Below are 27,050 nucleotides of genomic sequence, written 5' to 3'. Positions count from 1 at the left end.
ATTCTTTCTTTGTAAACCAATTTGAGGTTTTATTACAACCAAGTGTTATATAGAACTTGTGCAAAAATGGGGGTAAAGAACCTATGTGTTGTATGTTTTTGAAAGCAAAAGCTACATAATTTTTTTTGGGAACAATACTTAAAAAAAAAAAAAACAACAACCGAAAATCCTAGCGATATTCAACAAGAACCGGAAGGAACCTACTTTTGGAGCTCCAAATTTACATTTTAGCTTTCGGGTCTCAACTTCGTGTGCCATTTCTACCCACTCCTCGCCCATGTCGTCACGGTACGCTAAGGACACATCAAGCATAATTTCTGCATTTTCTTCTGTAAGAACAAAGCAATCAAAACTTGTTACATAAAGAAGCAGCTAGAGCATGAAAAGCAGGATAAAATTATTATTAAAATGTGTTCGTCACTTTATCTTGCCCAAGGCAACCCAAAGCGACATACAAAATCGCTCATTGGGGCGATTAGATTAAACATAAAGCTTACTTGTTGCACAGTTGAAAGAAAAGAACCCAGGCTGTTAGATCCATGATGCTCTGGGATAAAGTCTAATCCTTGCTATGTACATGATTTAGAATGGAGCCCTTTTTCACAGGTCTACATATTGGCCTAGATTCTTACAACAATGTAAGCTTCCTGGGACCATGTGGGACTCCCAGAGGAGTCTGCAGCCTCTGTGCTCCTTCCCTGGTCCTGTGGTCACTGCCACACTCAGCAAAGCCAAGGTTTCACTTGGCGTGCTGTCTCAACCTGGGCTTGCTGTTGAGCTGCAAATAAATAATAATAATAATAATAATAATAATAATAATAATTTATTATTTGTTCCCCAGCCACTCTGGGCGGCTTCCACCAAACATTAAAATACATTTAAAATATCACAGTTTAAAAACTTCCCTAAACAGGGCTGCCTTCAGGAATTTTCTGAATGTCAGGTAGTTGTTTATTCCCTTGACTTCTGACGGGAGGGCGTTCCACAGGGCGGGTGCCACTACCGAGAAGGCCCTCTGCCTGGTTCCCTGTAGTTTTGCTTCTCGCAGTGAGGGAACCGCCAGAAGGCCCTCGGCGCTGGATCTCAGTGTCCGGGCTGAATGATGGGGGTGGAGACGCTCCTTCAGCTGCAAAGTGGTCTACAAGCTTGTCTGGGTCCTGTAAAGCCATAGTTTGGCTTCCCAAGTCATGCAAACCAAGCATGTTGTTGTCGTTTACTCGTGTCTGACTCTTTGTGACCCCATGGACCAGAGCACGCCAGGCACTCGTCTTCCACTGCCTCCCACAGTTTGGTCAAACTCATGTTGGTAGCTTTGAGAACACTGTCCATCTCTGTATTTCGGGGGGGGGGGGGGAAGAGAGCCATGACTCTTAGAAGGGGAATGAGTTTGTTTTAAATGGATGGTGCGGGTGTGGTCAAAATGTTCTACTGATTGTGACAGAATTAGAAACCCAATCAAGCGACTTTGGCACTCCATCATTATCAGCTGTCAGCAGGGACAAAATTCCTTCCTCCTTGCTACCCCAAAGCAGGAGGGAACATACATCCTTGGGAATTCCTTCTGAGCTCTTTAATGCAGATTCAATCCTAGCTACCCCCATTCTTCAGATTTCTACAGGAATCCTAGATGGCACATGTTTACAAACACCTGCGCCTGGCTTAAATTACAGCTCGCCGACTACAACCTTCGCTGTCGTTCTTATACAAGACCACAAATACCACTTGGATTTGGCATAAATGTAATCCATCTGCAAGCTCAACCTTGTTACATATCATCAAGAGACACTTGACATGCAAGAAGCTGCAGCCGATTAAGACTTCTAGTCCCAAGAAGAAGACAATTGTTCCTCACGCTTCACAAATGCATCTTTCCAGCCTGCAGTTGAGAAAGAAACGTCTTTGAAGCTCTGCCGGCCTAGACATCTGTTACCGGTTTCAAAGTTATAATTTTTTGGGATTACGTGGAGGGACGCTCATCTAGCGTGCTGGGAACGGGTGTGGAAGGGCTTTGTGGTTCAGAGCTTCTATTTATACAGTGCTTGGAGGTGGTTCTCTTCTGCATGGGAGCAATGACATTTTTTTCAGGGCTTTTTGGTTCACTCCCTCCACCAAAAAAACACAAAAAACCCACACACCTTCTAGATTATCTACAAGCTGCACATTCCAGATTTAAAATGAGAATCTTAATGTCAAAGATCACTACATGAGTAATAGCTGAATACATTAAGTTTACTCCGATCTCTTAGCATGGCAAGATATAAGGGACAACTCTAAATGCAGGCCACAGTACAGCATATATTATTTATTATTTTTTGTAAATCTTAATAGAGGAGAGTACTGGCAGTAGATCTGCAAGTTTTGCTGTTGTTTGGGCAAAAAGATCCTCAACACAAAACAAGACCTCCTCCCTGTGGGCAGAGATGATTTGTCCACCCTAGTCTTTGCTCAGGTAACTAGATTACTGCAACATGCCCTACCCGGGACAGCCCCCGGGGGACTCAAACTTCAACTGGTTTAAAATGCAGCAGCCAAATTACTCACATAGCCCCCGTTTTAGAACAGTTTTAGACTGGCAGCACCAACATTTACCGGTAACTACATGGATGATTACATGGATGATAACTAAAGCTAGTAAATGGTTTAGGATACCTATACACAAACTTAAGTCCTCCACAGGGGGAGATGGAGGAACATGAGGCCATTTCCACCTTCCACTAGCAGCTTTGGGGTGGCCCAATTACAGAAGCGGAGATGAAAGTACCCTTGTTTGCAAAGATATATAATCCATGATGATATTGTGTAACTGGACGTAAGCAAATGCTTGTATGTGTTTTGCTTGCTGAAGATGGTAGAGGAACAGGGGCACATTCAATAGGATGGAGAACCAAGAATACTCTCCAGTTCTCATTGAACAAGGAAGTGGTGGGGAATCAGATACAGCCCAACTTATTGAGTGCTAGATGTATGGTGCAATGCTGTGCACCATAGGGTGGGGGTGGTACAGCCCAGTAACAGAGCAAATGTTTTGCAAGCTGAAAGTCCCTAGTTTGATTCCTGACAACTCCAGTTAAAGGTTCAAGAGCAGGTGATGAGAGAAAAAAATGCATGAGATATTGGGAAAGCCATTGACAGAATAGTCAGTACTATGCTAGACCATGTGTTAATGGTCTAACACAATACAACAAAGCTTTATCCGTTTGTCTTGCTAAGGGTCCTTCCTTTTCCTTGGTCAAACTTTTAGTGACCTCTTCTTAGTTTGTTGTGGCTACTGCATTGTAGAAGCACCCCCTCAACTATTTTGTCAGGTGAGAGAGATGGGTTGACCTCATTCAAGCTGGGTACAGTAAGAACTTTGTAACTTTAATAACCGGTGCTCGAGGTTGCCAGTTTCCTTGTTCCTATCTCACTGCCTCACTTTTTCCTTTTGTGTCGTGTCCTCTGTAGATTGTAAGACTGTAAACAGCACCAGTCTTGCTAATCAAGGATTATTATTTTTTGCAAGCCACTCTGGGAGGTCTTCTTGGCCTGAAGAGCAGAGTAAACACAGCCAGATGGGGATAACTATTCCCAGGCAGCATAGTAGAAAGTCTGTTTGGGACTGTGTGTTCTCCCTCCCAAAACGTGTGCATCACCTCTCATTGTCAAACTTGGGGAACAGCCCATAACAGGAACACATCAGCATGACATTAACAGTACAGTACTAGTTACAGGTAGGTAGTCGTGTTGGTCTGCCGTAGTTGAAACAAAATAAAAAATAAATAAAATCCTTCCAGTGGCACCTTAGAGACCAACTAAGTTTGTTCTTGTTATGAGCTTTTGTGTGCATGCACACTTCTTCAGTACAGTACTAGTTTACCTTATAGTTGATCTAACCAAACTGGTTTAAAAGCAACAGCACCCAAAGCGTGGCTCATGTTATTTCACAGAAGGTACAAGGCGAGGAGAAAAATGAAGCAGAAGGCCTTTTTCAATGGTTCTGGTCAGGGTGGATTTGATTTAAATCACGATTTAAATCACTAGTCAGTAAGGCTTGATTTAAATCACAGTTTTCTACATAAAGACTAATTCTTGCTGGTATAACTTTAATATGCAAGTAGATGAAGATTTTTAGAATAACAACTTTTCATATTAGTTTTTTTATCCCCAATTTAATAGGTTAATCATTCATATTTGGACAACTTTTCTGTTGTACTTAGGAAGGAGAAAAATAATCATTACCTTAATAATAGCAATTTAAATAGATTTATTAGATCTATTCTATTCACTGAACTTCTTGAAACTTAACACTGATGGGGTTGATTCTGTATTCATAGGTTTGTAGAACAATAGGATTAAGGTCTTTTTCTCAACTCTGTTCATGTTATAACATTTTTGCTGTGAAGAGGCATGTGATCTCTGCAGAGTCAAATTCTGTTTTGAGAACTGCAAAAGTAAACTAAGCATCTGTGATAATATCTTGTAGGCAGAGAAACTGCCCAATAATTTTACAAAAACCTCTGGAAGAGCATAAATGACATTGTGAATGGATTAATGGAATTTATTTACCAAAAAAATTAAACATATACAGACTTATTCTACATAATTAATAACCTAATCTTTATTTCATGATTGAATAACCTTTGGATGGTGATATATTTTCCTCAAAAAGCATTTTTAATATAAAAAAATCCAATTTAAATTTTAAAAAATCCGATTTAAATTTTAAAAAATCTGATTTTTTGATTTTTTTAAATAAAAAAATCATTGATTTTTATCCACCCTGGTTCTGGTGTTGCTCACCCATGAAAAAACCCCCACCATCAATCAGCAGAGAAGGCTGCTAATGCACCTCACACTTAGGATTAAAGATTATTCAGGTCCACCCTTCTGCCCTCTGCTGTTTATTTGCAAAGTTTCAAATGCACATATATACACAGACACGTAGCCACCTAAAAACCAATTCTAAATCAATGCAACCCTACTCCTCAAGTTTCCTTCGATATATCATCCTACCCAATGTCCATTCCCAGGTGCAGGATACAAGGCCACAACGAAAAGGAAAATACCACTGCTGCTTAAAAGGCAATTTCTGTTTTGGTCACACCTGTGAAGGCTCATCCCGATGGAAAAGCTGAAGGAAGGGTTTACCTGCCCCAGGCATGTGACACCTGCAATTTGCGCAGGAGCACTGCCAGTTCCCCAGGCTGATTCCTGGCTAATGGAAGTGGCAAGGTGGCACCTGGGTTGTGCCAAAGTCCATGAGAGAATTACAGCAGAAGCTGTTTGGAAATAACCTGGGAAACAGTGAGGGACAGAGGGATGAAGTGCTAATGGGGAGGTGGAGAGAGCTGGAGTTCTGACTCGTTGAGAGGAATAAGATTGCTTACAAAACACTGGAGTGGCCTTCCTTGTTTCAGAATGAGCCTTTTGTGCCAGGCCCCAAACAGGGATCTCTTCTGGCTGGAGAACGAGAGAGCCTCTCTTTCTCTCGCCTGTGCTCCACCCCTTCCGATTCAAGGTCCCGTCTAGTCAAATGTCAGGTTACTGCATACAAACATTCCCCTTTCAGAAATGCCTCCATTGCCTGGGTGACTAAGCCCTTTCAACAGCTGTGTTATTACTGGAAGATGGTGAATGTTATTCACACAGAGCACTTGTTTCATACGCCTTGTGAGAAAGGAGGCTTTGCTGCTGCAACAGAACAGGACTGGAGATCAGTTTGGAGATTTTTTTTTATTGATCTCTCTCTCTCTCTCTCTCTTTTAAAATGCCCAAATCGTTTGACATATTTCACTAGTTAAAAGCATTTGAGAGAGCTGGTAGCCACTTCCAAGAGGATACCAAGCAATTTCTTCCACCTGTTTGGCAAAGAGCATTAGTCAACTCTAAAACAAAAAGGTATCTTTTCATGTTCTGCCTGGAAAGGAATCTGAGTTATTATAATGACATAGGAATTGATTGTTGCCCATTTCTGTACACTTTCTGGCAGGCAAGGCGAACAATAAACACTTCAAAATCAATGGAAATTTAGAGGTTGCTATTAAAGTAGCAATCAATTATAATCATTTAGGATTAACCAATTGGATATTGATGCTGCTTTAGCAGTTGAGGTGCCATATATGAAATGCATATTCTGTGCAGACCTGGGGAACTTGTGGCCCTTCAGAAGTTATTGACCTCCAACTCCCATCAAGCTCAGCAAAACGGTCAATAGGAAGGGATTTCAGAGCTGCAGTCTAGCATTATCTGCAGGCCTATAGGTTCCCCATCCTCAATGTAGTATATGCAACTGCCGCTGGGACTCTTGCCGTTTAATCCCAGAACAGGGGTAAGCAATGTAAGCAACTCATGACCTTTCAAGAGCAGGGGGTTGGACTAAATGGACCTTGGGGTCCCTCTTCCAACTCTACAATTCTATGCTCAAGGTAGAGGAGAGAGTGAGGAAGAAAAGATTCAGAGGTAAATGTGGCCGAAGGAAAATACAAAAGAGCGGCATGGCGGATCTAGGGGACCGCAACCTGTTCACCCGTACTATGCACCGAGCCGATAGGGTGTCGTGACAATGACTTCGAACGGAAGGCAAGAGGCAATGAATTTTGGCGCTGCACAGGGCGCCGCTGAAATTTGAAAGCTCTAAAGTCTGCCACTAGTGTGCATGTCTGTATGGGGCTTTATGTGAGAAAGACATGACCTCAAGTTAAGGCAGGTGTGGGAATGTGTGACCCTACAGATGCTGTTCGATTCCACATCAGTAAGTCCCATCAGTAACCAGCCCTGTTGGTAGAGCATGAGACTCTTAATCTCAGCATTGTGGGTTCGAGCCCCCCACTAGGCAAAGGTTTCCTGCACTGCAGAGGTTTGCACTTGTAGTCCTTTCCAATCCTATGATTCAGTGGCCAGGAACAATAGGAGTTGCAGTCCAACAACATTGGGAGGGTTATAGATTCCCCAGCGCTGCACTAAGTTCACCATCAACCCTCCCCTCTCTTGATTAATATTCTTTAGGGAAATGCGAGTGGCTCTGCCTACTGCCTGTCCATGTAAGCGCCAAAGTATTTCTCCTGAGGGAATGTGGTTGGGGGGAAATGTTTTCTCACTTTTGAACGAGGATTAAGACCAGAAGCTGCTCACTCCCATACACCTCAAACCATCACAAATACACAATAGCCCCCAAACAATAGATTGTCTTGTCACAATCTGTCACTTCCACAAGAGCAGCTTATTCCCACATTTAAATACTAGCCATTAATTTGTTCACAGCAATTGTTGCAATAAACAGCATAAATATTTAGTCAGCGGAAGGACCTAATTTTCATAAGCATGCAAAGCAAACATTGATATCCCTCAGAAAGAAAAGCACAGCATCCTTCAAGGGCACCAATGTCAGCCTCCAAGATGTTTCAGTTACAGCATCATAATCAATCTGCATTATCTTGAAGTTAAAATGAAACCACTACAAAGATCTATTCAAGGCATCCTGCCAAGACTGGGGTTTTATTCCACTGCCAGAAAATCTTTTGCTCGTTAAACGAGGAATTTGTAAGGACTCAACAATGCTAGTGCCTGGTTCCCGGGTTTCTGTGCACAGTAAACAAAGAAACAGTAATTAAATTGTGGTAAAACGGTGACTTTTAAGGCACCAATCATCTTCATTTGGTGGCTCAAGCAGCCAAGGGATACTGGTTGAAAGAAGTGACTGGACTGAGTCACACAATGAGTCACTGCAGCCATTTTTATTCCTCCGGTGTCCCCCCAATCCAAGCATTCTATATATGCCTGTACACACCCTCTCTGAATCCGAATGTCAAACTCCAAAATAACTCTGCCCACCAGGAAACAATTGGAAGCAAAGAATTGCTGCAGACATCTTGGGTCTAGCTTTCTGGACTGCATATTGGGATTGCCCTGCCTCTCCTGAGAGGGAGAAAAGGATTGGTGTTAAAAAGAAGTGAAAAGCCAAGTCAGTAAATTACTATTGGGGCGTTACAGGTATCCCAGTGAGTTCAAAGAAGGCATCCTGTGGATGCCGTAGCCCTTCTTGTGGCATGTAAAAACAAGGGGCCACTGAATTAATTACAAAATTCGTGAGCACAATTTTTGGTGCAGAGAAGCAAAAGTGTTCAAAGAATTTGAAGGAGCCAGGACTTCAGACCATATATGCACAGCATAAGTGGCTGGGGAAATGCAGCCAGATGGTTGGGGTATAAATAATACAATTGTTGTTGTTGTGTGTGATGGAGCACATGTCTGCACAGCTAAGTTAAAACGGCTTAACCAACACAGCTGCCCCGCACTGAACACATCCAGGAACTGTAAGGAGCCAATATTTTACATAGCACTCATTTTCTAATCGCAGCCCACAAAGCCAGTCAGTCTCGCTCCCCAGTTACAGATGGCAGAGCTGAGGCTGAGACACAATGCCATACCCAAGGCCAATCGGCAAAGCTCATTATGGAGTTGAGATGTGAACGACAGAGGTGGGTATGTGCGTGCGCACAGAAAGAACGGGAACAATTCCAGATCAGATCACAGCTGAGACCTCTTCTGTCTACGCACTGAGCTTACAATCCTCTGTGTCTCCAGTAGCTTTACTCTCTCAACCTTTCTGCGTTGGGCAGCTCTGAAAGAGAAGCCAACATGTGTATAGCTGTGTGTGCATAGACCCTCTTCTCCTGCACAATATGTGGAGGTCAGGGAAATTAAGGTGGACAATGACGTTGGGGAGGAACCAGCGTCAGAGAGGATCCCATTCTCCCCTCCATACATTCCTGGAGTGGTGCAAATGTATGAAGGGGGGCTCCAAAGCTTTTAAAAAATGTCATGCTACGCCAGTTCCAATGATCTCAGAAAGGTCTCTGCTCTTACTCTGCTCTTGTAAGGAGCCAATATTTTACATAGCACTCATTTTCTAATCGCAGCCCACAAAGCCAGTCAGTCTCGCTCCCCAGTTACAGATGGCAGAGCTGAGGCTGAGACACAATGCCATACCCAAGGCCAATCGGCAAAGCTCATTATGGAGTTGAGATGTGAACGACAGAGGTGGGTATGTGCGTGCGCACAGAAAGAACGGGAACAATTCCAGATCAGATCACAGCTGAGACCTCTTCTGTCTACGCACTGAGCTTACAATCCTCTGTGTCTCCAGTAGCTTTACTCTCTCAACCTTTCTGCGTTGGGCAGCTCTGAAAGAGAAGCCAACATGTGTATAGCTGTGTGTGCATAGACCCTCTTCTCCTGCACAATATGTGGAGGTCAGGGAAATTAAGGTGGACAATGACGTTGGGGAGGAACCAGCGTCAGAGAGGATCCCATTCTCCCCTCCATACATTCCTGGAGTGGTGCAAATGTATGAAGGGGGGCTCCAAAGCTTTTAAAAAATGTCATGCTACGCCAGTTCCAATGATCTCAGAAAGGTCTCTGCTCTTACATGGATCAGTGTTTGAAGTGGGGGAAGAAAGGGAAGGAACCAACTGCTGTCAACACATTCACTTGTATTACACTCAAAGGGACACTTTGACAAATTGATGCACTGCCCAAAGCAGCTCACTGGGCAAGGCTTTAGGCAGGTCAACCTCTCACAGCCTCATTCTATATCATGGGGCTTCTGAGACAACAACCTGATAGCCTCATGTGTGCTGCCTCTTGGAGGAAGAGCAGGATACAAAATAAAGTGCCACCTGCCCACTGATGAGGAACAACAGAGGCAAATGGTTGCAGGTTTCAGTGGCTCGAGGTGAAACAGCTGGGGATGATTTTATGCAGTTAAAGGCATAACCAGGTATCACCCAATGCCAATACAGTAGTTAAAGTAGGGGATGGGAAAAGGGGAGCATTTGGAAGAATGGTGAATTCTATAGAAATCAGGAAATCTGCTGGAATGAATTCTGATCTGGAATCAAGCCAGTCTGTATACTCCTCCTCTGTCTAGAAATGGCAAAGCCAGGGCAGAGCTACAGTCACTCAAATTAGAGCAGGAAAACCAAGCCAAGAATGATCTCACAATGACTTTCACCTTCACGCTTCTCCTTGATTACGGGAGAAAACTACACTTGTATTTTTTTTTCTTGGTCACCAAGACAGAAAAGAAAAGGCTATTTGGGACCAGTGAGGTCAGATCAATGTGAATAAGCTATTCCCGCCGCCCCCCAACATTAGCAGCCAACTCCAATCCAGCAATTTTTTTTAAAAAAAAAAGAGAGGAAAGACATCAATCATCCTAAGACTCTATCTCCTTTGCTTCCACACATTTCTTGCCAATGCAGAAAGGAAATCTCTCAGGATCATTGTGCTTGTCAAACTGAATGAAGTCTTTGCAAACTGAGTGGAAACGCTGCTTGTGGAATTATAACTTGACTGGAATGTGTGGTTCTAGCAACTTTCCACATGTTATGGACAATGCTTATAACTAAAATAGGCCAGCCTTAAGATCTGCGACACCACCACTTATATATTAAGGAAAATGTAAACTGATTGCGGCAAGTCACAAAAGCAGCATGGCAATCTACTATATGGTGTTGTCACATACGCCAGGACAACAGTTCAAAACCACAAAATTAACACATCTATCATGACAGCTTCCACAAGCACAGACTTCACAGTAATTTTTACAACAGCGTATTATAATGCAATCATATTAAAAATGTGTGCCATGGCACATTCCTAATTTCATAGGAAGCAGCCTGAACCCAACCATGTTGCTGGATTAAATCGTGTTTTTAAACAATCCCATCATACGATGGTAAGTGGCACAACATCTGAAGGGAGTAGTCTCTTCTGCTTGATTTTGCCCTTGCAGCAATCACTGTCGTGGTGGAGAACCCATGCCTCTCTAGATGTCACTCAACCCCAGCTCTCATCAGCCCCAGATAGCATGGCTAATGATGAGGAATTAAGAGAGTTGTAGCTCAGCAACAACTGGAGGGCCACAGGCTCCCCATCCCTCTTACTGCTACCCATAAACCTTCCCATTGGCATGAGCATATTCTGGAGAGGAGATGAGCTCACTCCTTGTCCACTGCAGGACTTTTAAAGAGAGAAATTGAGAACTGCCCAGTGGTACATGATTGTAATCTGCGTGCCTCGTTTGTGTGTGAATACAATGCTTTCTTGCTTGGAGTCACATTCCATGACATTTAGAAGACAACACAGATTTTCCAGTTCTGAGGATTTTCTCCTACTCTAACACCACTACCACAGAAGTGTGCTATCATCAAGCTTCACGCAAGACATGTCGTGAACTCCCAAGAGCAGCAGCACAGTCTGTGAAAAGTGTTCTTGGCAAGGGAAGGAGAAACTCATTTATTTTCATGTTGTTCTCAGTCACTTTTCACATCACCCAACATAATACAACTTTTGCATCACTTGAATTACTGAACTGCTTAAATCTTTTCGGTGGGGAGGGGGGGAAAATCACAAACAAATGTTGTTTTCTGAGCTATTTTAAAGGAAAATAGGCAAAAACGACTCGGCCGACATGGGTTGCCATACATCCAGATTTTCCCAGACATTTCACCAATTTCCACACAGACACTGCTTCTGACTACAATATTCCAGGTATGTCCGGGAAATTCTGGTTGTATGGCAACTTTATCTTTTCAGAACTGTCTTTCCCCCTCACTGAGAGCCAGTGTGGTGTAGTGGTTAAGAGTGGTAGACTCGTAATCTGGTGAACCTGGTTCGCATCTCCGCTCCTCCACATGAAGCTGCTGGGTGACCTTGGGCTAGTCACACTTCTTTGAAGTCTCTCAGCCCCACTCACCTCACAGAGTGTTTGTTGTGGGGGAGGAAGGGAAAGGAGAATGTTAGCCGCTTTGAGACTTCTTTGGGTAGTGATAAAGCGGGATATCAAATCCAAACTCTTCTTCTCACTGGAACTAACCCATTTTGAGTCTGGCTGCCCATTAAAATAAGCCCTGGTTCACTGCAATCCACAAGTCAGAAGGAAGCCCATGTGGAAATGAAGTTGTCCTAGATAACCTTCTGTCTTGCCTTAATACAAGGAGAAGAGGACAGGGCTCAGTCCTACTTACATCAATACAGTACTCTTTTTCAAGTTACTACATTAATTATGTAAACAACAATTCTTCCAGGTACTTACTAATTTGGTTGTCAATCTTGAAAGCAATGTCCATGTGCAAAATGTAGACCATAAACTGGAACCAGGGGCTCATCTCCCTGTTGGGGAGCGGCATGTGAATTGAAAACACAATATCATTGGCTTCGATTTGCCTGCTCATCGCTTCATCAAAGTCTCTGATTTTTTCACACTGGTCAGGTCCCCAGGGCATAAGCCATTTGCTCCTGTGGTGGTTCTTCCGGACATCTATGCACTTTATTGCCACATAGGGCACAGCTGCAGTGGGACCTGGAGCTGAGGAGGAGGAGAAGAAAAAGAAACACAAAAGAACAGTTCATAAACTGTGTTACTAAATAGTGGCTATCAGCATCTGAAGCTGAAAATTTAGTTACTCAATCTCATGTGAACACCTGCAGCAGATCTAGAGGCATGAAAGGTGAGGATGCAATTATGTGCCAGAGGAATGAAGACAATATTGAACCCCATTCTTGTTTTCCCTCTCATTAAATTATGGCGCATGTGGCCCTCCAGGCCTCTATCTGGCCCCCAAAACTTTCCCCAGCCCACACTTCTTACTGGCTCTGCTTTGCCCCTCAAGTGTTTTGCTTGGCTGGAATGCCTTCTTGAACTGTGATGTGTCTTGCCTGAATGGAAAATCCAGAGCGGGGCGTGTTGAAACCAGCCTGCTATACAAAGGAAAGGTTTACACCCATTACTTTGCCCATTTTTGCCTCTGGCCCCTTCTCAGATGAGTGTGGCCCTTGGGCTCAAAGAGGGTTCCCACCCCTGCCTTAAATCAAGATAGCAAAGCAAAAAACACACATACACAAATAGCAATACTGTGTCACTTCGACACTGCCATTTGGGTTGTTTCATTTGGATGGTGCCAGTTTCAAGGAGAACAATGGTCTAGAGCAGGGTCTTTCCAAACTTGGGTCTCCAGCTGTTTTTGGATTACAATTCCCATCACCCCTGACCACTTGTCCTACTAGCTAGGGATGATGGGGGTTGTAGTCCAAAAACAGCTGGAGACCCAAGCTTGGGAAACCCTGACCTAGACTGATATGGAACACGGGAATGCAGGAAACTGCCTTATAGCAAATCAGACCGTTGGTTCATCTAGATCTGTACTGTCTACACTGATAACACCTCTCAAGAGAATATTTCCTAGCCCTACTTTGAGATTCCAAAGACTAGCCTGGAACCTTCTGCATGCAAAGCATGTGCCCTTCCATGGCTGTAGCTTGTGTCCCAGCTATGTGGTATAGACTGAAGCTGGAAAGCAGTACTCCTAGCTACTGGGTGATGGCACTAACAGTACTCCTTCTGGGAGAATGCAACCCCATCAAGAACAGTCAACTGGTCAATTTACCAAACTTAGCAATCGCTCACTCACAAAGCTTCTGTTGCCTTGCCAGGATTCAGCTTCAGTTTACTAGTCCTCGCCCAGCCCTTCATCTACTCCACAAATCAGTCCGGGAATTGCATGGCCTCACCTGGTTCAGATGTTATAGAGAAGTGAACACCATCAGTGAACTGGTGACACCTTGCTCCAAATTGCCTAATGCCACTCCCAATGGTGTTAAGGAGTGTCTGACACACACGCAAGATCCATTCAGTCACATGTAACAGCTTTAAGTGAGTTTTTAAAAGAATTTGGGACAATATGGGACCTTGAGGCCACTCTGCAAATGGTCCTGCAGGTAGGAACAGAACCACTGAAGGACAATGCCAGCAAATTCCACCTGACAGAGCTGGTCTAGGAGGATACGGTGGTTGATGGTATCAAAAGCTACTAAGAGAAAAAGTAGCAGGGTTGCAACTCCTCCTGCCCCAATGAAGACCATCCATCAGATCAACCAAGGCCAATTCCATCCCAAAACCAGTTCTGAAGCCAGAACCAAGTTAGTCAACATAACCTGCATCTTCCAACAATATCTGTAGTTGTGCTGGCACAGTACTCTTTCAGTCACCTTGACCAAGAAAAGAATATTGGCGTTTTATTGTAGTTTTATACAGGCAATGACCGTTTTGTGCAGGGGTTGTGTTCCTGACCCCCGTGCACATTGGTGGAGCATGCATAATCCTACTCCCTTTTCCAGCCACATCTGGGTTATGGTAATACGCACGTGAAAGGGCACACATTCTCGGAACGCATGCAAAATGGGAAAAGCAGCGGGAAATCAACAAAAATAAGAGAAAAGTTGAAACTGTCTTACGACTGTATATGTTAAATATGTTGTATCTTGGAACCCATGCACGGAGTAGCCAGCGTCAATGCTTTTGGTCAGTCTCCTCAAAAAAAAGATCAACAACTCTTGCTTAACAAACAGCTCCTTTTCCTAAACCAGTGGTTTTCAACCAGTGTGCTCCCCCCCCAAAAGCTCAACAAACAACTCTGGTCAATCCAATGGGTAGATCACTGCCAGTTTATTTACAGTATAGTGGGAGTAGATCGCAGTCTCTAGGCCATGCCATGCTCCCAATAGGCCATGGTGAAAGAATGGCCATAAAAAGAAACTCAAAATACTGCTGAATCTATGCCAGTAATAGACCTTTCAGGATGGGATTAGAGGGATTCTGCTATAGTTGTGTACAGAAGATAGCTGCATAGCTCTCAAAAAGTCGGCGGCAGTGAATGGCTCCACACATCCTGCCTTTTGTTTGGCCCCACGGAGCACATACTTGTATCAGTAACTCTGGTCAATTAGCTGGTCATATGAGCTTCCTAATCCTGCGCATCAAGCAATGACTTGCTCCAATGAACCAGACCAGAGCATATTCTTGTGCTTCTGGCCCACCAGAGAGAGGGCTATTCCCTTTTGATGCTGGATCACATATAATTCTTTCCAAAGCAGGATGTGCAAACCACTGAGCAGCTGATGCTTCATTGGATCAGATATGCTGTAATACAGACACGTTTCCATGGTCAAGGGTCCATCGATTTTGGCTTGGCTCTGTAGTCAGCCCTTATTAGTGGCTCCCACCGATCCTTACTGTCTACCAAGCCTCTGGCATGCAGGGGACTCAGGGAATAAGCCAGGATCCTGTGTCGTGCAGAGCTGCTCAGCAGACAGTAGAGGGATGAGGCCAAAACCCCAGAGGGCAGCGCAATGTGTGAGACCTCCCCAGAGTCATCTGCAATCGGGAGAAGACTCCGGGGAGGGAATCTGCCACTGAGCATGCTGGAAACAGATTTGTGGACACCTGTACAAGGTTGCTGCCTTTTCTTTAAAATACATTTTATTTTGTTCATAAAGATAAATGGCAGAAAGGAAAAGGATAGCAAAGTCTCCCAGTATTTAAGCCACAAGCCTATAGGTCATGCAACTACTTCAGAAGCAAAGGAAGTCTGCAGGCTGCTAGCCGACCATTCCTAAAGCCACACACATGGCATTGCAGACTATGCTAAATGTCACAAGCAAATTAAACCATAGCACAAGAGTATTCCGGTAAGGTTCCTATTACTGTGTGTATGAATCTCCAGGCTTAATTTTTAATATGCAGGGATGGGGGATTAAAAGCACATTCTCTCCCCCCCCCCCCGCACTTTCCCCCAAAAGCATCCTCTCAGGCTGGGGGCGGGGGAGAGAATGCCCAGTAATTGCTTTTTAAAGAACAAAGGACTAGAAAAGTGAAACAAAACCAGATTCCAGTCCTCACCCGTCCATCCCCTGCAATGAAATCAGTCCATTAAAGCACCGGTCTGATTAGTTGCAATGGGTTTCCTTACGTTCCTGCTTTCCTTGCTATATGGCCAACTGCAGCAAATACCTAGCATGCAACTACAATGCAAAAAAATGTTGTGTAAAGAAATGTTTGTGTCCTGCCTGGCACAAAATCTAAGCACAGCACACTCTCTTCTCCCGAGCTTTGTTCCACATCATGCTTTGCAATCCCGCTCACTGACTCTGCTGCCATTCCAAAGACATCCACCACCACCTTTTGGCTCAACACTTCTTTCCTATTGAACGGCGCTGAAGCCAGCTCCGTCATGCATGCCAAATGGTGATGATGCTTGTCTACTGTACCACCCCCAACAAGTCAAGAAAATATGCAAGTTACCTCTTCACAGTTGTTTGACTTTATTTGGAAAGGCACTATGGGCCAGAGGTTTTCAACCTTTTTGAGTCCACGGCTCCCTTGACCAACTACATTCTTTCTGCAGCACCCCTGAGGCTCAGGAGCCCAGTTATGTCACCCCTTTCCTGCAAAGCTGGCAGTGTTTCACCCTTTTTCAAACACTTTGTGGAGTGTTCCCTCAGCCTCCTCTCCTCTTCCCTCTCCTTGGGAGTCCTCTGGGCAGCAGCCGCAGCTTAGCTGCCCCCTACCCCAAAGAGAGGTGCCTCCTCACACAGCCCCACAGTGGCCTGGGAAGCGCCCCTGGCCAGCCCCAGAGGCACCATTCACTTGGGGAGTAGCCAGGACTGCTGCAACCAACAGCAGTGGAAGCCTTTGGGAGGCAGAGACGGAAGAGGGGATCAGAGGAGGGAGGGAAGGAAAGAGCGACAGAGGCCAGTGTTGCCCATGGCACCCCTATCATTCAAGGCACCCCATGGTGTCACAGCCTACTGGTTGAAAACCACTGCTATGGGCCACAAGTTTAAAAACAGTGTTAAAGTTACGGCAAGGCATCTAAAGTCCTGCTGAGTTCATGGGTAAGAAAGAGGGGAGGCAGGAGGAGGTGTTTTTTTTTTTTTTTTTGCAGAACAGCATTTGTTTAATTGAGAACTGTCTACTTCAAATACAAAGACCTCACAGAGTTTTTTTTTTATCTGAAGAGCTGTGTCTGGAATGTCTGGCTCTTCTCAAAGAGTATTGCTTGAATTCAAGCCATTCATGCAGAATGGTGGCTGTAATGTTCCCCTTTAGATGTTGGGGGATTTGTTGGGCAATACAAAAAAAATCAAAAAGCAAAAGCAAAGTGGGTGGAACAAAAGACCTCGGGGCGAAAAAAAAGTGCCTGTTGAAGTTTGGACCAGATGTCCTTTAAAACACAGCAAGATGACAGATAAAATCTGGGTGACAGTCAACTTGAGCATCCAACTCGGAGAGATGCTCTGTTTAGTTCAACCTAGTTTCTGGCATTTTATATGTCTGGCACTATTGGTTGAACAAAACGTAACATTTACTGAAGTACTTAATTTGTTTACAAAATTATTAACTTGGGTACTTTTGTAAATAAATACTTAAGAACGAAAACTTACAAGTGAGAAGCTACAATGTCAGAAAGCACTAAACAATACAGCCTCTCCAGTTCAATAATATTCCCATCCATTCTGTTCAGCAGTTAGCAAACAAGTATTCATCACATGTGCTGCTCCCCACCCCACCCCCTCCACTTGGGAAGGAATGAGAAGCATAGCTACCCCTTTTCCTCAAGCAGATCCTCTGACCTGGGGTCTGCCTTTCCTCGCTGGAATTATCAATCTGAATTGAATAGTTTGCGTTTCCAGAACACAAAGTGTTATAATTTCTAGAGGGATAGCAGTGTTAGTGTTAGCAATACTCTTGTGTGGCCTCTTAAAGACTAAGAAATGTTACTATGGCACAAGTTTTTCCAGACATCCTCTTCAGATAAGGTGGTGGGGAAGAGGAAGTTGGAAGCCTGAGGTCAGAGGGAAAGTACAGATAGTGACAACTCAATCAGAAGCAGAATGTATGCAAAGTAACCCCAGTGATTGCTTTATTACCCATTAACTTACAATGCACCTGTAGAGGAAAGGGAAGCCATTGTCCCTACTGAGACCTGAGAGAGTATTCACTGGTTTATGAATACTGCCATTTCTCATATGGGATTTGTGTCCACCGACACAATTGCTTAGGGATTGGCCTGATGGATCTAAGCAGAATGCAGAAGGGCATTGTATGCAGATGATGGCATACATGGAAGATGAGCAAGGGGGAATAAAACACTGATGTCAAGGCTGAGAAAATGTGGGGACAAATTTGCCGCATGGATTTTGCAGGGCCTTATTATTGTGCTGATGTGCAGCTGGAAGGATGGTTTAGGTCAAAGGTTTTCAACCTTTTTGAGTCCACGGCTCCCTTGACCAACTGCATTCTTTTTGCGGCACCCCTGTGGGGCTCAGGAGCCCAGTCATGTCACCCCTTTCCTGCAGAGCTGGCAACCTCTCACCCTTTTTCGAACACCTTCCATTGTGGAGTGTTCCCTCAGCTGCTTCTCCTCTCCGTTCTCCTTGGGAGTCCTCTGTGCAGCCGTTGCTGCCACCCCAGGTCTCGGAGCTGCCCCCCACCCACCCCAAAGAGAGGTGTCTCCTCACACAGCCCCACAGGGGCCTGGGACTCGTCTGTCCATTCCCAACAGCAAGGGCTGGCAGACTGACTGGCTGGGCTTCCTCGCCTGCTTGCTTGCTTACAGTATTTACTCCGAGGCCATCTCAGCTCGTGGCAACCAGCACTCCCTGGCCAGCCCCACAGGCACCACTCGCCTGCAGAGCTTGTAGCCAGGGCTGCACACAAGCTTTTGGGAGGCAGAGACGCGAGAGGGCATCAGAGGAGGGGGGGAAGAGGAACAGAGGCCAGTGTTGCCCTTGGCACCCCTGACCATCATGCAAGGCACCCCAGGGTGCCACGACACACCAGTTGAAAACCACTGGTTTAGGTTACGGAGCTGTTTGTTAAGCAAGTACAAGCCTACAACCCAAGGCCTGAGAGAGGAAAGTATAATTCTACAAAACTGGTTTTAGATCTATGATACATTGGGGGTAGTTTTAGTTGAGAGCAGTAGCTGGCAACAAGTGGCATCCTGCCACCTTATCTTCTGGGTCTGTCCTATAGGAGGCTATTCCTAGACATCAATTCACCCTTGTTAGTCTTCGTTAGATGGGTATTGTACTATCAGATATGCCCAGTGTCAAGTTGTGAGTGTATTTGATGGGTCAGAACAAATGTGGTTTTATTTCAGGGTTTGGCTATTCTACACAATAGGCTGCCCACGTTGTACACTTTCTGGAGAAGGAACCCAGGGCTTTGGTCCTTGAAGTACTTCTGTGTTACTGACCTTTTTTGGTCAGTAACACTCTGGTGATGATGGTACCCACAAAGTCCTAACAAGTGTTTGCTAGCAGCTCACCAGAGACACAGTCTGAATGTTTGTAGACATGTGCAACAAAATTCTTTCCCCCCCTAATAATGGCATTTATCATGTGCTTTCCTGAAATGGAAGTTAGAAGGGCTCCAAATTAAACACACACATGCCCTGGCATGCAAAAATGCATTTAGGGTACTGCAGACAGTTGTTCCACAGCACTAACTCTTAACACTTTAGCCCAGGGGTCAGCAAACTATTTCAGCAGGGGGCCGGTCCACTGTCCCTCAGAGCTTGTGGGGGGCCGGACTATATTTTGGGGGAAAAAATGAATGAATTCCTATGCCACACAAATAACCCAGAGATGCATTTTAAATAAAAACACACATTCTACTCATGTAAAAACACCAGGCAGGCCCCACAATTAACCCAGAGATGCATTTTAAATAAAAACACACATTCTACTCATGTAAAAACACCAGGCAGGCCCCACAAATAACCCAGAGATGCATTTTAAATAAAAGGACATATTCTACTCATGTAAAAACACGCTGATTCCCAGACCGTCCGCGGGCCGGATTTAGAAGGCGATTGGGTTGCATCTGGCCCCCAGGCCTTAGTTTGGAGGCCCCTGCTTTAGCCCCCCCAACAAGTCTTTGCTGCAGTGATTCCTGGTCCGCAGTCCACAGCTCTTGAAGGAAGCTTTCCTTGAGAAAGCTGTGCTAAGAACAGCGGCTTCTCAACTCCTTTCCAAATCTATGTTTTTATGAGGTCTGACTGGGAGTGAAGTGTTTAGCATTCCACACCTACTCCCAACAGCATTATGCAGACAGTTTACAATGAACTATATGTGATTCAGGCCCTACTCCACCCTAGTTTCATCTTTAAATGTGGGTTGTGATAGCAAGAGGAGGGGACAGTTCTTGCAACCAGAAGTCCATAGCCTCCCAAGATGGAAGCTCAGGAAGATTCTTCTGACTAGGCCTCTTGAACCTTTGCTAGAGTCCCACCACATGTCTACAGCCAATTTCTTGATGCCGTTTTACCTCAAGACACATTTTTGGAAACTTTCAGCCATGGGGGGGGGATGTTTGCTATAATAGTGAAACACAAACCGCTATGGCCTGTATAAGTATTGTACTGTTTAATCTAAATACACCACAGGCTCCCAGATCAACATTTAAAATTATCTGCAGCTGGAATTTTGCCCTTCTTTTATTTTTTTACAGCTCCTTTCTGCGTTTCAGATTATTTACCGATCTTTGTTTCACACCCCAATCTGAATCGCAGGGTGTCCACACTGATTAAAACTTGAAGCCTAGTGACCTCGTGTGATGTTAACTACTCCCATGCTCCAAGAGCTCTCTGCTTTTCTGTTCAATTACCCCCTTCTGTGCAGAGCTATCGCTACCAAATGAGTGCATACAATGGGCTTCTGCTTCATTACACTAACCAACAGGAGGGCAGGAATAAACAAGCTAATTTATCATCCTCAACTCTCACATCACTAGCCTACATCGCAAATCTGTTTCTGTGGAAAGAATAATAATTTTTTTTTAAAAAAACTAACTTGCAACTCGCTCAGCTCATACCACTTTACAACCATGTCAGACTTTTAGCAGAAGCTCTTCCCTTTTTTTGCATAGTTTGGCTACACTTCTACACATCCTTACATGTGAGACTGTCCCATTGAAATCGGAAGATCTTACTTCCCAGTAAAGAGGTTTAGGATTGTGCTTATGTATGTTGTGTTTTTTTATGAGTGCGACTTATCAGTACAGTATAAGGAACACTGAACTTAAGGGAGAGCAGCCTACTTACGGTACATTTTACTGGATTCAGCAATAGGATTTTTTCTGCTGCCTCTCTCACCCAATTCTCAACCAGTGCTGCCATAGTTCAGTTATTTCCCCATGTTTGTGCCTTTCCTATAAAAGTATCAAAAGGCAGCAATTTTCTACACCCTTTTCTCCTGGAACATGCTGCCCCCAACCAGAAGCACAAGGCAAGGTTGTTTCTCCAGAGAAATCATTATGACCAAGTTGATTTTGAAAATTTTCCAAAGAAGCACTGTTGACCATGAATGATGCCATTAATTGTTGTTGCTGCTGCTGTTGCTGCTAAGAATTACATTTGTATACTGCCCTTCATCCTTAGATCTCAGGGCCGTTCACAACATAAAGTTACAATATAAAAACCACAAAATACATAACAAGAATAAAAACAACAACAAACCAATAATCCCCCCTCCCACAATACATTTAAAAGGGCATTAGATGTCAATCAGCCAAAGGCCTGGTTGAAAAGGAACAGTTTTTGCCTGGCACCTAAAGGTGTATAATGAAGGTGCCAAACAAATCTCTATGAGGAGAGCATTAAGTCGGATTAGATAGCAAGTTTACTACTACAGTATATAGGCCTACTTCTTACAGCAGTTTGAATTCTGTAGCATGCATATTTTCACTGTGACCCTCCAAGCCAATTCAACACACACACACACACACACACACACACAAACACACACAACATTTGCTAATTGCAGCATCACATACTTGGGCCTTGTCCAAGCCCTCCTTTTGTTGATTTTTACTCTGGATAAAAACACATTTCCTGCTCCTTCAGCCAGACTATTAAATCTCTCACAACACAAGTCTAAATAGCAGTGATGACCCAACATTATTCACAGAAGAGGCGACAGCACAGCTGTGAGAGGAAAAACAGTGTCTTTCAAGCCGAAACATTTCAATTCTACAGTGTCTAATCCGCAGGTAACTAACTACTGGTACCTCATAAAACAGTTTATTTAGACTAGCCTGTCCCCCCTAGACATAAGTCTGCATCTACCACATACATGCCTGAAGGAATACTAAAGTATCCTTGGTATGTGCACAGAGCCTTTTCATCTCAAGGGAAGCATTCCTAGCTTACAGAAAGAGTTTGAATTTTAGCTTCAGGCAAAACAGAAGCCTTCTTCGCTGGAGGAGAAACCATTTCCCTTCCCAAACACGCCAAGATCCTTAAAGCAGGGGGAAATCTTCTTTTTTAAAATGAGATTAGGGTTTCTGACACTATCATAGCACTTTTAGTCTTGTTTTATCTTCTCAACCACTCCCATGATAGAGGTTAGGCTACAAAAGAGCGACTATGTGAAGGGATCTTCTATACAGTATACCAAACCCATCAGACTTCCAAGACAGATTCATTAACAGCTTCAGAAGGTGAAGGGGATTATTGAGAAAGAAACCAGCAGCAACATTTTACTTTGGTGTCTAGTAATAGCTCTGACAATCCTTATTAGTATCTGGAGAGGACTACAGCGGAGTGTTGTACCGCATAAAACTAAGCAGACACTATTATAGCTATAAAGCAGTTTACTTTAAGTTATGCCATTACAAGAGATAAAAGGCAAGGCAATGCAGTTTTGGTAGGATCTAAAGTATTCCACCACAAGTCCTTATTATCTATTCTTCACCGCTCTTAAAAACAAACAAATAGATTTCTGCCAAGTACCGGGTAGTTTCATTTTCCAGTGCATTTTCCCATTCAGCTGCAATGAACAGATATTCACTGAAGAAGGGAATAGACATGACCTTTCTTGTCTATTTCCTATCTCAAGAATCTATGCTAAGACTGCAGGCAGAATATTTCCAAACAGAAGAGCCCCCATGCAGCATTCATACCCTGAGTACAGCATGTACCTATTCAGCAGAGCAGCCCTAGCCACAGATGCGGCAAGGGATCCCAGTGTTTAAAACTGTATGACGGAATAAAATAAGCAAAACTAATAAAGATAGGCAATCTGATATAGGGTCATCCGTGAAGCACAGAACTTAAGTGTTGACCAAGGTAAACACCACCGTGTTAACTTCTAGGGACTTTCTTTTAAGGATCAAAGAACAAGCCAGTCCCACCTCAGCCAAGAGTTCACCCTTGGCCATGAGAATCATAGAATTGTAGAATGGAAAGGGATCCTGAGGATCATCCAGTCCAACCCCAAAATACAGGAATATGCAGCTGTTCCATATGGGGATCGAACCTGCAACCTTGGCATTCTCAACATGATGCTGTAACCAATTGAGCTATCTAGGTCTTTCTTACGAACATGGATCTTCCATGGGAGATTACTAACACACTATAAACCACTACCAGTTGATTGAAAAAATGACCCTTGGAGTTGATGAATGGAAATTACTATTAGGGGACTGAATGTAAGTGCAAGGCTACCACTATGAATTCATTAAATCACAATCTTAAGTATCCTCACATAGACTGGGATCAGAATGTGCATTATATACCCTCTGTAATACAAAACTTCCAAGTTTGCAAAACCACTGTTTGCCATGATGTCCAAACCAGTAACTTGTGGTTTGAAACCTCCCTGAACACAAGCATGACTCAGTAGTAAAACAACAACAACAACCCCAAACCTCCAACGTAACAGCGTGCAGAAATTTATCTGGAAATTTAGTATTCAAAAGCATTCCATAGTCTTGTATTTGAATTGGAAGCTATGCTTCTGAAAGCTGTATTCATGGCTGAAACATACCGAACCAGAAAACCTGTGTATCTGAAGAAGTGTACATGCACACGAAAGCTCATACCAAGAACAAACTTAGTTGGTCTCTAAGGTGCTACTGGAAGGAATTTTTTGTTGTTGTTGTTCAGAAAACCTGAGTTACGTAATAGCATACAACAGCAAAATCATGTAGCCACTATTCTACAATTTGATCTAAGGCAGGCATGGCCAAACTTGTCCCTCCAGCTGTTTTGAGACTACAACTCCCATCACCCCTAGCTAACAGGACCAGTGTCAGGGATGATGGGAATTGTAGTCCCAAAACAGCTGGAGGGCCAAGTTTGGCTATGCCTGATCTAAAGGAATTTGTGCCCGCCAGATGCTACTTGACTACAGCTCCCATCACCCCTGGCTATTGACCATGGTTGTTGGGACTGATGGGCGTTCAACATCTGGAGTCCAGCAACTTCTGGAGGACTGCAGGTTTCTTACCCTCATCTATTTCCAGGCTTTCAGAACATGAAGGTGGAAGGCATTTTAAGCAAGCACTGTGCATTAGAACACACTAAATCAACTTGCAAAAATAAAAATACATTAGGTGAAAAGCCCAGCACATGACGTGGTTAAGATGAGGTGGGATAGCCAACTGGCACGATTCTCAAAATAAAAACCTTTGTTAAGTTTGTTGCAACATGCCTCAGAGTTGCCTGTAACAACCCATTAATGGTGTCTTGCAGACTCACACTGGGGAAAGCCTTCGTGCTATGAGATGAACCTTGAAATTGAGAAATAAAACAAAGGATTTGGGGTATGCTTGCTCCGGAGCCAGAACAATTAAAGGTAACGTCACTGCTTAAGAAACTGCCTGGAGCAAGAGTTTTCAGAGTGCTGAGCACACTCTAAGGAGAGCAAGATTTTAAGTAGTCTCTCTCCCTCTTTGCTCCACTAACATTTCCTATAAAGGTCGCTCCATATTCAGTTTTCTTAGACATAAGCAGATTTGCCCAGAAAGGGGTTTTCTTCTTCTACATCTTAAGACAGATACGGTGTGTGCAGGTAACTAGCAATTTGGATTGTGCTTCTTAATTTAAAACAAAAAAGAAAAGAAAAGCAAGCAAGCCCTAAACAGAACTATTTATTTGTGAAGCAAAGCAAGGGCACTGGGTTACTAGACTATTCGCCATATCATTTCCCTGTACCGTGCGACAGATGTCAGAAAAAAGGTGCCAGTTTTGGGGCATAGATGCGTAATAAAAAATAGTGAGTACCTGTCTGAGCTAGAAACAAGGATTAGCACCCAAGTTGGGGGTCTGAAAAGAAAAAGCCCTCAAATACGTAGAATAGAACATGCTTTCCACTTTTGTTTGCCATTTCATGCCCCCAAGTTGTTAACACAGCTTGTTGAATTAAGCATTTCCTCAGTTCCTACCATTTAGTTATCTGTAAACGTAGGAATTTCGACTTGGGAGAGCAGCAACCCCACAAGTTTCAGACAGTCAAAGACAACAGAGGGACGCTTTTTTGGGGAATCCCTGGCTGAAGCCAATCTTCCTATATCCCAGGAATGGGAGGGTTACGAGGGAGACAGCCGAACTGTGCATCCGTGCAGCACAACTTTTACTTCGCCCGGAAGGAGGGCGCGAGGAGGGGGGAACAAAAATACCTTTTGTCCACCCATTATGTTTAAAGAAAGGTGCGCCCCCCCCCGCAAAAAAAGATCTCAGGTAAGTGGTAACTTGCCTCCATCGAGACAGGAGCAAAGAATCGAAGGGATCAAATAATAATTATAACCCTTCACCCTCCGTGTTTGAGTGTGGGGGGGTGTCACTTCCTTCTTCCCCCGAGGGAGCGTCCTTACCCCCTTACAGCCTTAAATCCAGACTTATAGAGACTGCCTAAGCAAATGTAAGCCTCGCTCGAAAGACACACAAGAGAAAGGCAGATCCCCGTCAAGGAGGCACAATGCGCAAACATTCCTTTCGTGGGCTCGAGCAGCTCCTCTTCTCATTGCAATTGAAAGAGATTAGCTCTCTCCCTGCAGCCCAGTCGGAGAGGAAGGGGAAGGGAGGGAGGGAGGCAGATAGTCGGGACGAGGCTGAAGTACTGTAATAAGGAATATCAACTTCGCGTTTCACACAATCCCCCCCCTCCCCCGCGCGCCGGCTTTCTTGAAGAAACCAAGTCGCCATGCTTAAGAGGTTTCGCCCTTCCACTCGCTTCCTTGAAGCAGATCCTGGAAGCGAGGCCGAAACACACACACACCGAACAAACTTTTTTCTGCCCCGAGCCTGTGCGCGCGCCCCTCCCTCCTTCCTTCCCTCCCTTCTTTCTCCTTCCTTTGCAGCCACTCGAGTGCAGGGGGCACAAAGAGGCCCGTGGCGCGGTGTTTTCTTAACTACAATAGCCGGGCTAATTAGATCACAGAAGCGAAGTCTCGAAAACAGGGAAGAGAGAAGCCAGAAAGAGAAAGAGAGGGAGAGGGAGAGAGAGAGAAAGGCGAAGGCAAAAAAGGATAAAGTTTGCCCCTGCAACGAACTTACCGATCAGACCTCCCACCAGAAAGGCGATGATTTGGAAAATCAGCAAGATCACGCCAACAATGCACAGCTTCTTAGTGCTCATGTTCTCGATAATTGCCCCTGCCATTTTTTGCAGCTTGCTCCCTTTGCACAAGCTACTGCGGCAAAAGTTAAGGCTGTCAGGGATGGGGAGGAAGAGCGGCGGCCGCCTCGGCACTGATTGCCCGGGCAAGTCCGGATCCGAATCCCGCTCTGCCGCGAGCTGTGATTGTGCCCGGCGCTCGGCTGCATGTGGCTGCTTTAAAGGAGCAGGAAAGCGGATCACATGATACCCACCTCCCTCCGTCGCCGCCTCCTCCTCCCGCCTTCCTGTGCTATTCAGCAGCAATTGGTGTCAAGTCTCGCAGAGCAGTGGGGGGCAAGGCGGAGGAAGGGGGCTTTGAATTAACAAGTGGAGAAAGGACCAGGCGGATTCCTCCCCCCAAATCCAGAAAGGGTTCTCTGGGTCTCTCCCGGGGCCTAGCCCGGCGAGAACAAAAAGCCCCCAGAAAGTTCACCAGACTTGGGGATGGATGTTAAGGAAGGATAACACGAAGATGCTATTAAGATGTGTGTCCTTTAAAACGATTTTATTACAGGTTCAGCGGGGGCGGGGAGAAAACTTTGCTCTTTCTGTTTCAGAATTAGCTACCCCTCCGTTTTGTGTGGTTTGGTGACTGCTGTCTTACCTCCGAAGCTGGTTGAAAGGCAGAAAAACCACAACATTGTCATATTCTTTTGCCACATAACCACAGTGAGGTACAATCCAGCAACAATAGTCACTACAGGTGACAGCACAGGAAATGGTAGTGGTGGAAAAGGATATCCACTCTAGACATCACAATAATATCCAAAAATAATCTGTCATGA

At 44.4% G+C, this 27,050-nt stretch overlaps 1 protein-coding gene across 1 annotated transcript in view; it reads right to left on the bottom strand.

The window, feature by feature from the left end:
• WLS (Wnt ligand secretion mediator) overlaps positions 1-26,458 on the bottom strand; it is a 40,323-nt gene extending 13,865 nt beyond the window's left edge. The window contains exons 1-3 of the mRNA XM_033151845.1: positions 26,163-26,458; positions 12,077-12,349; positions 205-329 (exon numbers count right to left, since the gene is read on the bottom strand). Coding sequence (XP_033007736.1) covers positions 205-329; positions 12,077-12,349; positions 26,163-26,268 — 504 coding nt within the window. The 5' untranslated portion in view covers positions 26,269-26,458. The remainder of the gene's footprint in view (positions 1-204; positions 330-12,076; positions 12,350-26,162) is intronic.
• Between the last annotated feature and the right edge of the window lie 592 nt (positions 26,459-27,050).

Source organism: Lacerta agilis, chromosome 6 (assembly GCF_009819535.1).
Source record: "Lacerta agilis isolate rLacAgi1 chromosome 6, rLacAgi1.pri, whole genome shotgun sequence".
NCBI classification, from domain to species: domain Eukaryota; kingdom Metazoa; phylum Chordata; class Lepidosauria; order Squamata; family Lacertidae; genus Lacerta; species Lacerta agilis.
The sequence above is the reverse complement of the archived record's forward strand: the minus strand, read 5'-3'. Positions and strand labels throughout refer to the sequence as shown.